Source organism: Scyliorhinus canicula, chromosome 1, assembly GCF_902713615.1.
Source record: "Scyliorhinus canicula chromosome 1, sScyCan1.1, whole genome shotgun sequence".
Taxonomy (NCBI): domain Eukaryota; kingdom Metazoa; phylum Chordata; class Chondrichthyes; order Carcharhiniformes; family Scyliorhinidae; genus Scyliorhinus; species Scyliorhinus canicula.
The window spans coordinates 216,153,176-216,167,638 of record NC_052146.1 but is presented as its reverse complement, the minus strand read 5'-3'; the positions used below and the strand labels follow the sequence as shown (position 1 = coordinate 216,167,638).

At 48.7% G+C, this 14,463-nt stretch overlaps 1 protein-coding gene across 1 annotated transcript in view; it reads right to left on the bottom strand.

The window, feature by feature from the left end:
• Positions 1–14,463, bottom strand: part of LOC119971649 (sprouty-related, EVH1 domain-containing protein 2-like) — a 133,869-nt gene that overhangs the window by 9,636 nt on the left and 109,770 nt on the right. The window contains exon 5 of the mRNA XM_038807491.1: positions 6,293–6,442. Within this exon, the coding sequence (XP_038663419.1) occupies positions 6,293–6,442 (150 nt within the window). The remainder of the gene's footprint in view (positions 1–6,292; positions 6,443–14,463) is intronic.

Below are 14,463 nucleotides of genomic sequence, written 5' to 3'. Positions count from 1 at the left end.
GGGACTTCTATACAGAGGACAGACTAGGGACCTTAGAGAAACTGACAGAAAAACTACAACTACCCTTGCGAACAAACTGCGACCCCTGCAAGTAAAGAACTTCCTCCGCAAAGAGACAACATCATACTCACGGATCCCGAGACACTCAATGTTAGAGTAAGTATGAGATGTTGGTAATCATTGAGGGGGGAACTGCGGGGACCTGTATGGACGACTACTAGAAAGGGCCACTCCCCGCTGGAAGATACAGGAGAAAAATGGAAGGAAGAGCCCCCCTGTCCAGGCTGATCACACGAAATGTGAGAGGACTGAATGGGCTGGTCAAGAGGGCTCGCGTGTTCGCGCATTTAAGGAAACTGAAGACAGACGTGGCAATGCTACAAGTGACACACCTAAAGGTTACAGACCTGATGAGATTGAGGAAGGGGTTGATTAGCCAAGTGTTTCACTCAGGACTGGACTCAAAGACCACTGGGTAGCGATCTTGATCAACAAACGAGTGGCATTCGAGGCCAGGAGAATCGTGTCAGACATGTGGAGTAGGTACATAATGATGAGTGGGAAGCTGGAGGGGGTGCGAGTGGTACTTGTGGACATACATGCTCCAAATTGGGACAACGTGGAATTTTAGGCGGGTGTTAGGTAAGATCCCATACTTAGAGTCACATGACCTGATCATGGGAGGGGACTTCAACACAGTCATTGATCCGGAACTGGACCGGTCAAAACCCAGAACAGGGAGGAACGGTTGAGGACAAAGGAGTTTTCCTTTTTTTCACATGTCCACAAGGTATACTCTCGCATCGACTTTTTTGTTCTGAGCAGGGCACTGATACTGAAGGTGGTGGATACTGAGTACTCGGCAACTGCAGTGTCGATTCATGCCCCACATTGGGTGGATCTACGGGTTAGTGTGAAGAGAGGGCAACGCCTGCTGTGGAGACTGGATGTGGGGTTGTTAGCGGACAAAGCGATCTGTGGGCGGGTTAACAAGTCCACCCAGAACTACCTGGAAACAAATGATTCGGGGGAGGTCTCTGCTGTGACCTTTGAAGGCAGTAATCAGAGGGGAATTAATTTTGATTGGGCCCACAGAGAAAAGGCGGAACGGGCTGGGAGGGATAGGTTAGTGGTGGAGATACCCCAGGTGGACAGGAGATACTCGGAGGCCCCGGACGCGGGGCTACTGAGGGAACGGCTGAGGTTACAGGTGGAGTTTAGGCTGTTGACCACAGGGAAAGCAATGGAACAGTTGAGGAAGGCAAGGGGGGGCAATCTAGGAGTGCGGGGAAAAGGCAAGCAGAATGGTGGTGCACCAGCTCAGGAAAAGAGAGGCGGCCAGGGAGATAGGTAAAGTAAAGAGTAGAGGTGGTAATACTGTCCTGGACACAGTGGGGGTGAACGAGGTGTTTAAGGACTTTTACAGTAAATTATATGAGTCGGAACCCCCGGCTGGGGTGGAGGGGATGAGGCAATTTCTGGATCAGTTGAAGTTCCCGAGGGTGGAGGAGGACCTGGTGGAGGGGCTGGGAGCCCCAATTGAGATTGAGGAAATAATCAAGGGGCTGGAGGGCATGCAGTCGGGCAAGGCCCCCGGGGCCTGACGGTGGAATTCTATAAGATGTTTTCAGATATATTGAGCCCACTGCTGGTGAGGACATTTAATGAAGCAAGAGAGAAGGGAGTTCTCCCCCAACAATGTTGCAGGCTTCAATTTCATTGCTCCTGAAACGGGAGAAGGATCTGGAGCAATGCAGGTCATACAGGCCAATTTCTCTACTGAATGTGGACGCCAAACTGCTGCTAAGAGATACTGGCCACAAGGATAGAGGACCGTGTCCCGGGGGTGATAGGGGAAGACAGGATTTGTTAAGGTCAGGCAACTCAAGAGTAATGTTCAAAAGCTTCTAAATGTTATTATGATGCCCTCAGAAGGAGTGGAGGCAGAGGTGGTGGTAGCGATGGATGCGGAGAAGGCTTTTGATCGGGTGGAGTGGAAATACCTGCGGGAGGCGCTGGGAAGGTTTGGGTTTGGTAAGGGCTTTATTGACTGGGTGCGGCTGTTCTATCAGGCACCAGTAGCAAGTGTGCAAATGAACTGGCTGAGGTTGGTGTATTTTGAACTACACCAAGGGACGAGGCAAGGGTGCCTCCTCTCCCTGTTACTGTTTGCTCTGGCCATAGAGCCATTGGCCATGGCGTTAAGAGCCTCTGGGAACTGGAAAGGGCTGGTTCGGGGGGATACTGGGTGGCTAATATAGCCATGATCAGGAAGTGGGTAGTGGGGGAGGGGTCGGCATGGGAGCGGTTGGAGGCGGCTTCATGTAAAGACACCAGTCTGGGAGCATTGGTAACGGCACCTTTGCTGTTTTCGCCGGCCCGATACTCCACAAGTCCGGTGGTAGTGGCGGCTCTGAGGATCTGGGGGCAATGGAGGAGATATAAGAGAGTGGAGGGAGCATCGATTTGGACCCCGATTTATAATAACCACAGGTTTGTACTGGTAGGCTAGATGGCGGGTTCTGGAGTTGGCAGCGGGCAGGAATTGGAAGGATGGGGGATCTATTTATAGACGGGAGCTTTCCCAGCTTGAAAGCTTTGGAGGTTAAATTTAAATTGCCAGCAGGGAATGGTTTTAGGTATTTATAGGTGCGCAACTTCCTGAGAAAACAGGTGCCAGCCTTTCCGCTGCTGCCGCCACAGGTGATACAGGACAGAGTAGTTTCCAGTGCCTGGGTGGGAGAGGGGAAGGTATTGGCTATTTACCAGGGGCTTTCGGAGGCAGAGGAAACTCCGGTGGAGGAGCTTAAGGGCAAGTGGGAGGACGGGCTAGGACGAGAGATAGAGGCGGGGCTATGGGCGGATGCCCTAAGCAGGGTTAATACCGCCTCATCATGCGCCAGACTTAGCCTGATCAAATTTAAGGCAGTCCATCGGGCACACATGACGGAGGCCCGGATGAGCAAGTTTTTCGGGGTAGAGGACAGGTGTGCGAGATGCGCGGGAAGCCCAGCAAATCATGTCCACACGTTTTGGGCATGCCCAAAGCTCAGAGGGTTTTGGCAGGGTTTTGCTAAGGCAATGTCCACAGTACTAAAAACACGGGTGGTGAGAGTCCGGAGGTAGCGATCTTTGGAGTGTCGGAAGAGTCGGGAGCTCAGGGGGCGAAAGAGGCCGACGTCTTGGCCTTTGCCTCCCTGGTAGCCCGGAGATGGATCTTGTTAATGTGGAGGAAGAACTAGGGATCGAAATAGGGTGGGGACTCTGGAGTGAAGCACTGAATAGGGCCAACTTTAACTCCACTTGTGCAAGGCTAAGCTTCATGCAGTTCAAAGTGGTACACAGAGCGCATCCAGAACCCAAATGAGCACATTTTTCTCGGCGGTGGAGGACAAATGTGAATGGTGCCAAGGAGGCCCGGCCAACCACACTCACACGTTCTGGGAATGCCCCAGACTTGGAGGATTCTAGACAGCCTTCTTTGAGTCAATGTGAAAGCTTGTGGGGGGATTGGTGGGGGGGGGGGGTCTTCGGACTCACCACTTTGAGACCAACCAGAACCATTTATGCGGAAGGGGGCCAACGCCCTTGCCTTTGCTTCCCTAATCGCATGCCGAAGAATCCCGTTCCACAGCTGCAGACATGCTGGCTGACCTGTTAGAATATCTTCACCTGGAGAAAATCAAATTCACCATCCGAGGGGAGGAGGGGGGCTTCCACAAGACATGGCAGCCATTCACCAACTTGTCCCAGGACCTGTTTGAAGCCAACAGCCAATAGTGAGGAGAGGGGGGGGGGGGGTTATAGAGACCACTAAGACACCAAATAACAGGAAGAGGGAGGAAAGGGGGTGGGGGGGCAAGGGTAGGGAGAGGGGAGGTGGGGGTGGGAACAGCCGGAATAAATCACAGGGGGCCAAGAACAAGGGGCGGGATTCTCCCGCACCCGGCGGGGCGGGGGGTCCCGGCGGGACGGAGTGGCGTGAACCACTCCGGCGTTGGCCCACTCCAAAGGTGCGGAGTGGTTTGCACCCGCCGGCTGGCGTGGAAGGCCTTTGGTGCCAAGCCAGCCGGGGCCAAAGCGACTTAGCCTGCCGGCCGGAGAGTCCACGCATGCGCGGGAGCGCAGCTGACGTCATCCCCGCACATGTGCTGGGGGGGGGGTTCACCTACACGTCGGCCATCGCGGAGGCTGACACGGCCGACGAGTAGGAGAAGAGTGCCCCCACAGCACAGGCCTGCCCGCGGATCGGTGGGCCCCGATCGCGGGCCATGACATGTGGGGGCACCCCCTGGGGCCAGATCCCCCCCTTCCCCCCAAAAACCCCGGAGCCCGCCCACGCCGGTAAGGGACTTAATCTAATCTACGCCGGCGGGACTGAGAAGAACCAGTGGGATTTCGGCCCATCGCGGGCCGGAGAATCGCCAGGAGGCCGCTGCGAGCGGCCGCCGACCGGCGCAGCGCGTTTTCCCGACCCCGCCGAATCTCCGGTGCCGGAGAATTCGGCAGAAGGCGGGGGCACGATTCACGCCACCCCCGGCGGGGGGGGTCAGAGAATCCCGCCCAAGGTCACAGAGAGGGCCCAGCAGCAGGGACGAAGGGCCCCAGGTCCAAATGGGAGTCGGCCAGTACCTGCCCGGTACCATTTCTCCCCACAGAGGGCAGAGAAGCCCATTCTTTTTTTAAATAAATGTTGAGTACCCAATTCATTTTTTCCAATTAAGTGGCAATTTAGCGTGGCCAATCCACCTATCCTGCACATCTTTGGGTTGTGGGGGCGAAACCCACTCAAACACGGGGAGAATGTGCAAACGCCACACGGACAGTGACCCAGAGCGGGGATTGAACCTGGGATCTCGGTGCCGTGAGGCAGCAGTGCTAACCCACTGCGCCACCGTGCTGCCCTAGAGAAGCCCATTCTAACCGACAAAATAACAGAACCAGTTACGGGGCATAGGGCCCTGCCGGGGCCAGCACAGGCAAATAAGTAAAACCCTGCCAAAATGTAAAACAGACTAAGACACCAAGGGAACACCTAAACAGGGGAGGGGAAGAGAGCGAGTGTGGGGTCAACCGACAGTGGGGGTTGGGGGGGGGGGGGGAAGTGACTAATTAATATTTAAATATACGATGATCACTTAAAAAAAAAATTTAAAAATAAATTTAGAGTACCCAATTAATTTTTCCAATTAAAGGGCAATTTAGCGTGTTCAATCCACCTACCTTGCACATCTTTGGGTTGTGGGGGAGAAACCCATGCAAATACGGGGAGAATGTGTACTTTTTATAAACCATGTATAAACTGCAAAATTGCAATAACATTTTTTTTAAAAAAAGTGTGCCATTTGGTCCAATGTGTCTAAGATGGCTCAAAGCTTTTCGATTAGTCCCAGCTGTATGCCTCTTCCCAATTACAACAGTCAGTACATTACAGAAGTACTTCACTGGTTATAAAGCTCTTTGCGATGTCCTGAGGTTGTGTGAGGCACTATATAAATGCAAACCTTCCTTTCGTTCATTAACCTCTAGATATTTCCATTTAGAGTAATTTTCCAATTCCCTTCTCAAAGTTCCCATTGCATCGGTTTTCACCGCCCCTTCAGGCAAGCACCTTCCAGACCACAACAACGCACTGTGTGAAAATAAATTCTCATCTCCCATTATCAGAGATTATTGGATTTCATGAAAATTAGTGGTTTCTATTTTGTAATTTGGGGGGCAGTGTCACAGAAAGTAAAACTTCTGTTCTGTTCCCAGTTGACTGCACATTTGTGTGTGGAAACGTAGAATTGGTGGCATTATAAATGCACAAACATCTGGGTCTAAGGACCTGCTCTTAGGTTGGAGGACATATGTTTGCCAGTCCAGATTGCTCTCCTGTCATATTGGGAAAAATACCGGCTGAATTTTAAAGCAACACAAGAATAAAGCGAAAAATAAATGAAAAGGGACACAGCAAGATGGCATTACAGCAGGAGTGCAGAATGTTTGCCTTCTGTTAAATATAATTGTCTTCCGGCACACTAGCTGTATTTTATGTCTGCTAGTCACACTTTCCAATGTGCCTCAGGCTTTCACAATCTCAGCTGGGCCCCCAATCTGACTTGGGACACACTGTTACTCCTCCAAACAGCTGCAAGATTAAGGCATCTTTTAATAATGCATTTTTTGTTGGGATTTTCTTCCTTCTCGTAACGGCAATGGGTAGCATACGAACCACCACTGCCCTTTCAAACTAACATATCGCAGCGATGGAATAAATCAGTGATGAATTGTGGCATAGAGCCCTCACCTGCTCTAGACGATAGTGGTCAGGGCTGTAGTGATCGTGCACACGTCCCAGAGCACAGAGGGGCCGGTGAGGGTCGCTGATTGTAGCATTGAGCACTCTGACCGCCTGCTCTTTCCTGTTTGACGAGTTGGACGAACTATCCGTTGCAGCCTTTAAAGAAAACAAAGATAGAACTCATCAGCATAAGCAGCAAGTAAGCAACTGGCTCTGAAAACCAACCAACTTCCCATCTGCCCCACAACAAATACGTCAAAATGAATGCAGATGTGTTAGAATGATGGTGAGATGTAATACCCGATAGTTAACAAGTGGCTGTTATGTTAAAACATACATTTGGATTGTGAGTCACATTCCCAAAATAATGCGTCATAGTTTAACTGAAGGTTGGAAATGTATCAGTTTGAGTTTGTTCACCAAATTTGTTAACTCTTCACTTTAAACAAAAGCAGCCTAACGGTACTCTCCTGACAAGTAGAACTTCCATTTTCACCCAAGTGTCCAAGTGTTAACAGCCTGGTTTGGTTTTGGTGTTTCACAGCTCATTTGTTCAGAGTCGCACGGAAAACAATTACTAAAGTTAAAACCTCTCGGACCTAATATTTGCTAGAAATCAGAGTTTAAAAAATGATTAATTATGGGGACTATAGATTTAAACAGGCTAGATATGGATTGCTGCCCCCCTCTTCCTGAGGGTAGCTCAGGACAAGCTCAACACTTCCAATGTGCGAATCGTGTCAACATTTTCCTGACATTTCCATCAAATACCAGAATGTGGTTCAGACAAAAACTCCGCATTATTTTCCAATAAAATATTGTGCAACAAATATGCCTAGAATCACAAGTCAGGCAGACACTGAGTCAGGAGAGAGGATCATTACTGCCTGACAGGCAGTCAGGAGAGAGGACAATTAATGTTTCAGATTAACAATTTTTTCCCCCCAATTAAGGGGCAATTTAGTGTGGCCAATACACCGACCCTACACATGTTTGGGTTGTGGGGGTGAGAACCACGCAGATACGGGGAGAATGGGCAAACTCCAAACAGACAGTGACCCGGGGCCGGGATCGAACATGGATCCTCAGCGCCGTGAGGCAGCAGTGCTAACCACTCCACCACAGTGCCGCCCTTCAGATTAACGATCCTTTAAAAATTTATTTATTTTTTTTTTTTTTAAAAAAGAGTATCCAATAATTTTTTTTCCAATTAAGGGGCAATTTTAGCGTGTTCGATCCACCTACCTTGCACATCTTTGGGTTGTGGGGCGAAACCCACGCATACACAGGCAAACTCCACACGGACAGTGACCCAGAGCTTGGGTCGAACCTGGGACCTCGGCGCCGTGAGACTGCAGTGCTACCACTGCGTCACCGTGCTGCCCCAGATTAACAATCCTGACCGGTGTTTACAGCTCTTCCATTTTTACTTCACAATTCCAGCAGCTGCAGGATTTTGCTTTTGCACAAAATCCTTCCCCCCCACAACAAAGGGGACAGTGTGGTGTCTCTCTCTCCCCACATACTCCCACCCACATACACAAAACACCGCATTCATTTACTTCCAGAGTTTCTCACACATGTTTTTTTTTGGGTTAGGGATTTTTTTTTCCTCTTGATTTCTCCAGCACTTAATAGCGGAGCTGCAGTTACATTAAGGCCACTGCAGCACTGCTGCTTTCATGCACAATGCCCCGAGGGAGTGGATCAATTGATGATAAATCGATAGATCACGTGAAACGATAAGAGTGTTATATATGTGAGGTTTTGCTGTACAAATGTTGCAGAGCAGCTGTTACCGGATAACAAAAGCAAACTGGAATAACTGGGAACCAGCAATGGGATTTTTTTTTAAAGCAGGATGTGAATGCATTCCAATAATATATAATTACAGCTGCCTGGGTAACCATAGTGACAAGCTTTGAAGTGGAATGCTAAATTTGGGCCTACATATTGTGCTGCAAGTGAGAATGAGACAGCTTGTGTAGCTCGGGGAGCAGTGATGAAGGAAGTCACGACGCAAGTCAAACACATTCTCTCTTTCACTGTACTGGTGGAGAGTTCCAGCTGTAATTTTACACCCAGGTGATTAGGACAGTCAGGGAAAATCGAGACTGTCACTGTGATGTCTCCTTCATATCTGTGAATGAGGCGTCAAGGTTGCTATCTGTTTCATGTGTTCTGTTCTGGGTGACAACAGACCCTTACTGGAGAGACATTGGTTTTCCATTTGGTATCTGCAAATTGCCGTAGTTTGTGAGGATGCAGTTTCAAGGTTGCCCATTAGCTTGGGGAAGGTCAGTCAGAGATCTTCGGTCAGCTCGTTCACAAGGTATCTGAAGGTGGCTGTTTGCTTTGCGAGCACGGGGTTGTCTACAAGTCTTTCTGACACCATATTTGTGTGACCACTGATGAGCATCAATGAGAGTTCTAATCTTTGTGGCAGTCTGTTATCAAGGGGTCAGTGTGCTGACACTGTCACCCAAATGGACACATTGGTGTTGTCTATTTATCGTTTTGCTGCATATCTTAGATATCAAAATTAATGACAGAACAGTTCCTAGACGATCCTGGTTCTAAATCCAAACAGGTTTATTTACAGAACTAAAACATCTCACAACTTACAGGATATTGTACACACACATGGTCTGAATCCAATACCCGGAGCTGAATTCTCCGATTTGCAGACTAAGTGCTGACGCTGGCATGGGAACAGTGCGATTTACGCCAGAAAAAACAGCGCAACAGTTGCACCAATTCCGGGACCATTGGGGAGCTTACAGCTGTGCCGGGTAAAGCTCCTGGCTCCCACCCCACAAATGGCTGGAGAATGGCCGGGTCCGTGGCCGTGCATGCGCACGGCGGTGGCGTGTGACGGCCACACCGTGCAACATTTAAATTTTTTTTTTATAAATTTAGATTACCCAATTATTTTTTCCAATTAAGGGGCAATTTAGTGTGGCCAATCCACCTACACTGCACATCTTTGGGTTGTGGGGGCGAAACCCACACAGACACGGGGAGAATGTGCAAACTCCACACGGACAGTGACCCAGAGCCGGGATCGAACCTGGGACCTCAGCGCCGTGAAGCGGTTGTGCTAACCACTAGGCCACCGTGCTGCCCTGACACCGTGCAACATGGCGGCAGCCGTGGGTGGACCCGGTCTGCCAGATAGCACCCCCCTGTAACCCTGCTCGCCACCCCCGGACCACCTCCCACCAATCCTCCCAGCCCTCGCCAAAGCCCCCCCCACCCCCCCGACTGTGGCGGCATTGGACACAATACGCAGCCGCCACGTGGGGTTCACAAAAAAAAATACCATGAGTGTTTCACGGCGTCGGGAACTCAGCCCATCCGGAGCAGAGCATCGGGGAGGGCTTAAGGTGACGTCCTCAGGTCGTCCCAGTGGCGTGCGCTGTACTGTTTTTGAGGGGGCGGAGCATTGCAAAAGCGGCACCGTCCCCGATTTTAGCGCAAACGGGGATTCTCCAGCCGATCGCCGAATGAGATTTCGGCGTCGACGACCGGAGAATCACGCCCTGGTCTTTCTGGCATATTGTGAGATGTCTGCACTTACTTGCTAGTTCCACCCACAAGCTTAAGCATTCAAAACAGTTACAAGGATCTGTCACAAGACTAACACAATCAAGCACAGATCAACCAAACCATTTAACAGTACAGTTGCCGTTGATTCAGCATTTTCCACCACAGGGGTAATGTTGTATGGTGAGAAATGACTCGTGCGAGTTTCAGCATTAGTCCTCTAATGCAGACTGTGTCTGAAGCCAATGATTAACGAAAGGTTGCATTGATCTTGGATTTCTTCTAGAATCCGGCCTCCATACCAGAGCCAAACCGATCCCAGCAACTGTGATTGGCTGGAATCCGTTTGTTCTTAAGGGATCACTGACTCAACGAGAGGACCAATTATCTGGAGGACAATATAGTCCAGTGATAGAAGCTTGATCAGCCTCCTGCTTAGAGTTTGAGGATCACCTGATGCTGTGCTTTTAGGATCAAACTGAATTCCATGGTATGCGGGTACAGTTTCACCAGTCGGGCGACATGGTGGTGCAATGGTTAGCACTGCTGCCTCATGGTGCCGAGGACGGGGGTTCAATTCCGGCCCTGGAATTTGCATATTCTCCCCGTGTCTGCGTGGGTTTCACTCCCACGACTCAAAGATGTGGAGGGTAGGTGGATTGGCCACACTAAATTGCCCCTTAATTGGGAAAAAAAAAACAATTTCACCAGCTACTGACATTGATTGGGACCCAGTTGATGAAATGCTGTGTGCCCATATCTGCTGATGGCAGGATCTTGTGGATGTTCTGACCTCATTGGCTGTTGAAGTTGATGATGGATCTTACACTTGGTAGCTTTTATGAGCCATCGTGCTATTTGTCAGTTTGCAAGCTGGGTGCGGAGCCCGACCAATGAGGCGTGATATTCCATGAAAATAGAGGCTTCAGGACATCAAACGAAGCCGGGCACAGCAATGGGAGCATATCAAATCCAGACCTTCGATAAACTCAATCCACTGCAGATGACTGGTTTAGAGTATAAACTCTTGTGTAGTCTTTCCAATGAGTGAGCTTCCCGATTGCCAAAGCAGATCTTGTTCGGTCAGGGCTGCATTCTTTCAGCCAAGGCAGTAGATGTGGATGTTGTATTTAATGGGGATAGTAAGGATGCCAAATGTAAGATAACATTCCAGGTATCACCACAATTCAAGATCACCACTTTTTCCATAATTTCCCTGACAGCAGTCTCAGTCAGCTTTGACCAGATTCCACTGTGGGATTTATTTTGACTGAAATAGAAGGATTTCCATGCCCCTAGCTCACCGACGTCTTTGTGAGGGAAATTAGGGAAGGAGAATAAATGCTGGCCGAGCCAGTGACGCCTACGTCCCAATGATGAATATGAAATTGTGCGAGTATTGGTTGGTGGGCAATTATTTTGCAGGATCTGTGAAGCCTGCTACAAATTTGACAGTCACATGTGAAGAGAAGATGATTCAAAAAGCAGGAGGCTATGAATCATGGTTCTGGGGGACAATAAAAAGAAAAACCCATGGAATAATGGCATGGAAAATGAATAGGTCTGTAGAAGCACACACGCCTCTGCCTCACCCCAGTGCGGAAGGGGCTGGGAAAGACCTTCTCGTGGGTCGAGCAAAGATGTCTATTGATAGGTCCAGGCAGCAGGCATCCTAGCTGTCCATCCTAGCTGTCTGCCCCTCTTTTGCAGCTATATTTGCTGCTGGGTGTCTCTGGAAAGGAAGCATGTGGTGTCTGCTGGCACCATCAAGGCTTTCAGTGTCCAGTGGGCACGGAAATTACCCACTAATCACATAATGACCCATTAATCACATTTTTTTTGATGTTTTAAGTTTCCATTGAGATTCTGTTTACGGTGATGTAGTTTCCCTTTCAGGAAATGCAGTTTAATTTTTCTGTCAATTTGGTGATTTTGTTTTATCTACTTAACCAAAAGATGCACAGCTCTGCTTGGGCTCAATCCCAGGTATTTACCAGGGTAGAATTGATCCCGAATCTAAAACCAGCAAGAGGCCTCAACATCTGTAATCCATCACTGGACAGTTTTGCTTTGTCAAATTATCTCGGAGGTTTCAATCTGGAGCCAGCACATCAGAGTGAACTGGGTCAATGGTTATGATGCACTACAGATGCCGGAATAGAAACCGACACATTTCACAGGAATCACAGAATCCCTACACTGACCTTCTGAAAGAGCACCCCACCCAGGCCCAATACGAAGCCCAACCTCCATGACCCCACCTAACCATCGGACACTAAGGGGCAATTTAGCATGGAAAGGGTGATGTCACTGGGCTAATGACTCAGAGACCTAGGCTTCTGTTCTGATCACAAGTTCAAATCCTGATAGGAATTTGAATTAAATTAATAAACTTGGAATTATAAAGCTGTGAAGCGATCATCAATTGTTGTAAAAACCCACCTGGCTCACTAATGCCCTTCAGAGAAGGAAATCTGCCCTCCTTACCTGGTCTGGCCTACATTTGAGTCCAGAAACGGCCCAGCAAGACCATTCAGTTCAAGGATAATTATGGATGGACAACAGATGTGATCTTGCCAGTGACGCACATCCCAGAAAAGAATAAATAAATAGAAACCTGCAGGAGACTGCGGACACGATGGGCCAAATGGCCTCCTTCCGGAGGCAGACTTCCAATGAGAAACACAACGCTGCAGCGGTGGTCCCGGCCAAGAGGGGAGCCATACACCAATCAGAACCGTGGTAGCTCCAAATTTGATGATAGGCTGATCTCATCAGCAGGCATAACAGAAGCACACCGGGCTCCGATTGGTGGACTCCCCTTTAGAGCAGGAAGAGAGTTTGCCAGAAGTTGAGAGGTGATGAAGACTTATAGAGCAGTTCAGACACACATCCTGATTTGGTGTGAAGTTTCTGAATTTTCATTGAGTAAAGGTGCAAAGCTGCAACCATGTTTCTGGCATTTGGTCTGGCGGGCAGCCTGAAGCAAAAGTCAGGTTGTCAACCTAACATCTAGGTGTGAGCCTGGGAGCCTTCAGAGAGGCAAAGAGGTAGTGCTGGCCAATGGCCGTCAAGGGGAGCAGCTGGCTGACCTCCAAGCCAGGGCTGAGGAGGGTTGGCTGGTGGGCAACCAATCAACAGGAAGAGGCTACCAGGCCAGATAGCCAGCAGCAGCAGTCAGCCAGGAGCACGTGATCATCGAGATTAGAGACCCGGCCAGGCAAGCACCGGCATTGTGTCTTGGGGCATCGGGGAGCAGCTGTCAGTGGGAACACGGTGACTCAACCAGAGCCAGAGGCAGAGCTGAGAGTCAGAGAGCTGGGCAGCAACCAACATCTTCCTCCCTCTTGTTGTTTTTGCATGTTGAATTTACTTCCTTTTTCGGGGTCAGTCTGTTCTCTCTCTGATTGCTTGTGGAGTCTTTTATGATACCTATTTGCCTTGACCATCCATCAGCATCTCAGCTTTCCCAAAAATTGCCAGCAGCCAGTTACTCTGGTAGGACTTTGGCAGTGAACTCCAGCTCATTCTCACACCAATTCTTTTCACAATTTCCTACGAACTCATAAGCTTTGTTTAATTTGCCACTGCTTTTGAGTAGCTCAGACAATCAGCTGCTTTTGCTGAAGGAGGCTTCACTCGACAGGAGATTCTGAAGACTTACTTGTGAATTGTTAAGGTGAAAGATTTATACGATCTGAAGAGAAACCAGAGTGTACTTACTTGTGAATTGTTGACATCAAGACAGATCATCCCCAGTGAATGTGAAGAAACTCAGTGAATCTGGCAGTCAAAAATATAGGAAGTTGTTGGTGAGACAAGAGGACGAAGCTAGGCAAAACGACAGCTTGACATTTTATTGTAAAAGGTTTGAAGGATCGAGCAGCGGCCGAATTACACATTCATCCTCAAAAGCATCCACAAAAAGTTTTGGTGACTTCTCTGATGACATCGGCCTGCTGATTTCGGGAGACAACCACATCATCTGAAAAACGTGAAGATGATGTGGATTCTGAAACGGGATGGAACTACAAGATACTGCTCAAGCTCGTTGTTCTGCAGCTGAAGTGAGGGAAGAAACCTACCCTGAAGACATTGCCTTATGGCAAAAATCTGTTCCATTGGGTATGATTGAATATTTCACAATAAATAGACCAGAGAAAATGGGTAACATGAAAATTTGAGAAAAAAAGTTAGAGGTTAGAGGCTGAAAGTCTTCATGAATCACATTTTCTGAGGGTGAAGAGAAATGGGATGACGGAAAGGAGAAATTGGTTGACGTTTCTGGAAACCACTGTTTGCAAATGATTCCTTGACCCTAGTAAAGGAGAAAACTTTATCGTCTTGAACAGGTAATCTTTTAGCCTGCCTTGAATATCTTAGTGAATTTTATGAGCTTCTCAAAAAGCATTTGAAAAGTTATCAATATTGTAGCTCAGGGAAGACCAACTTTTCAATGTACAGAACCTACAAATGACTTCATCATTATAATGACAGAACTGCACAAAAACCAATTCACTAATGAAGTCAAAGATGCCAAATACTATCCTATAATAGTAGATTTGTGAGTCACATGGACAAATTACAGTGATTTTAAGATGTGTGGCCAGCGATGGTGAGGTTGTAGAGTG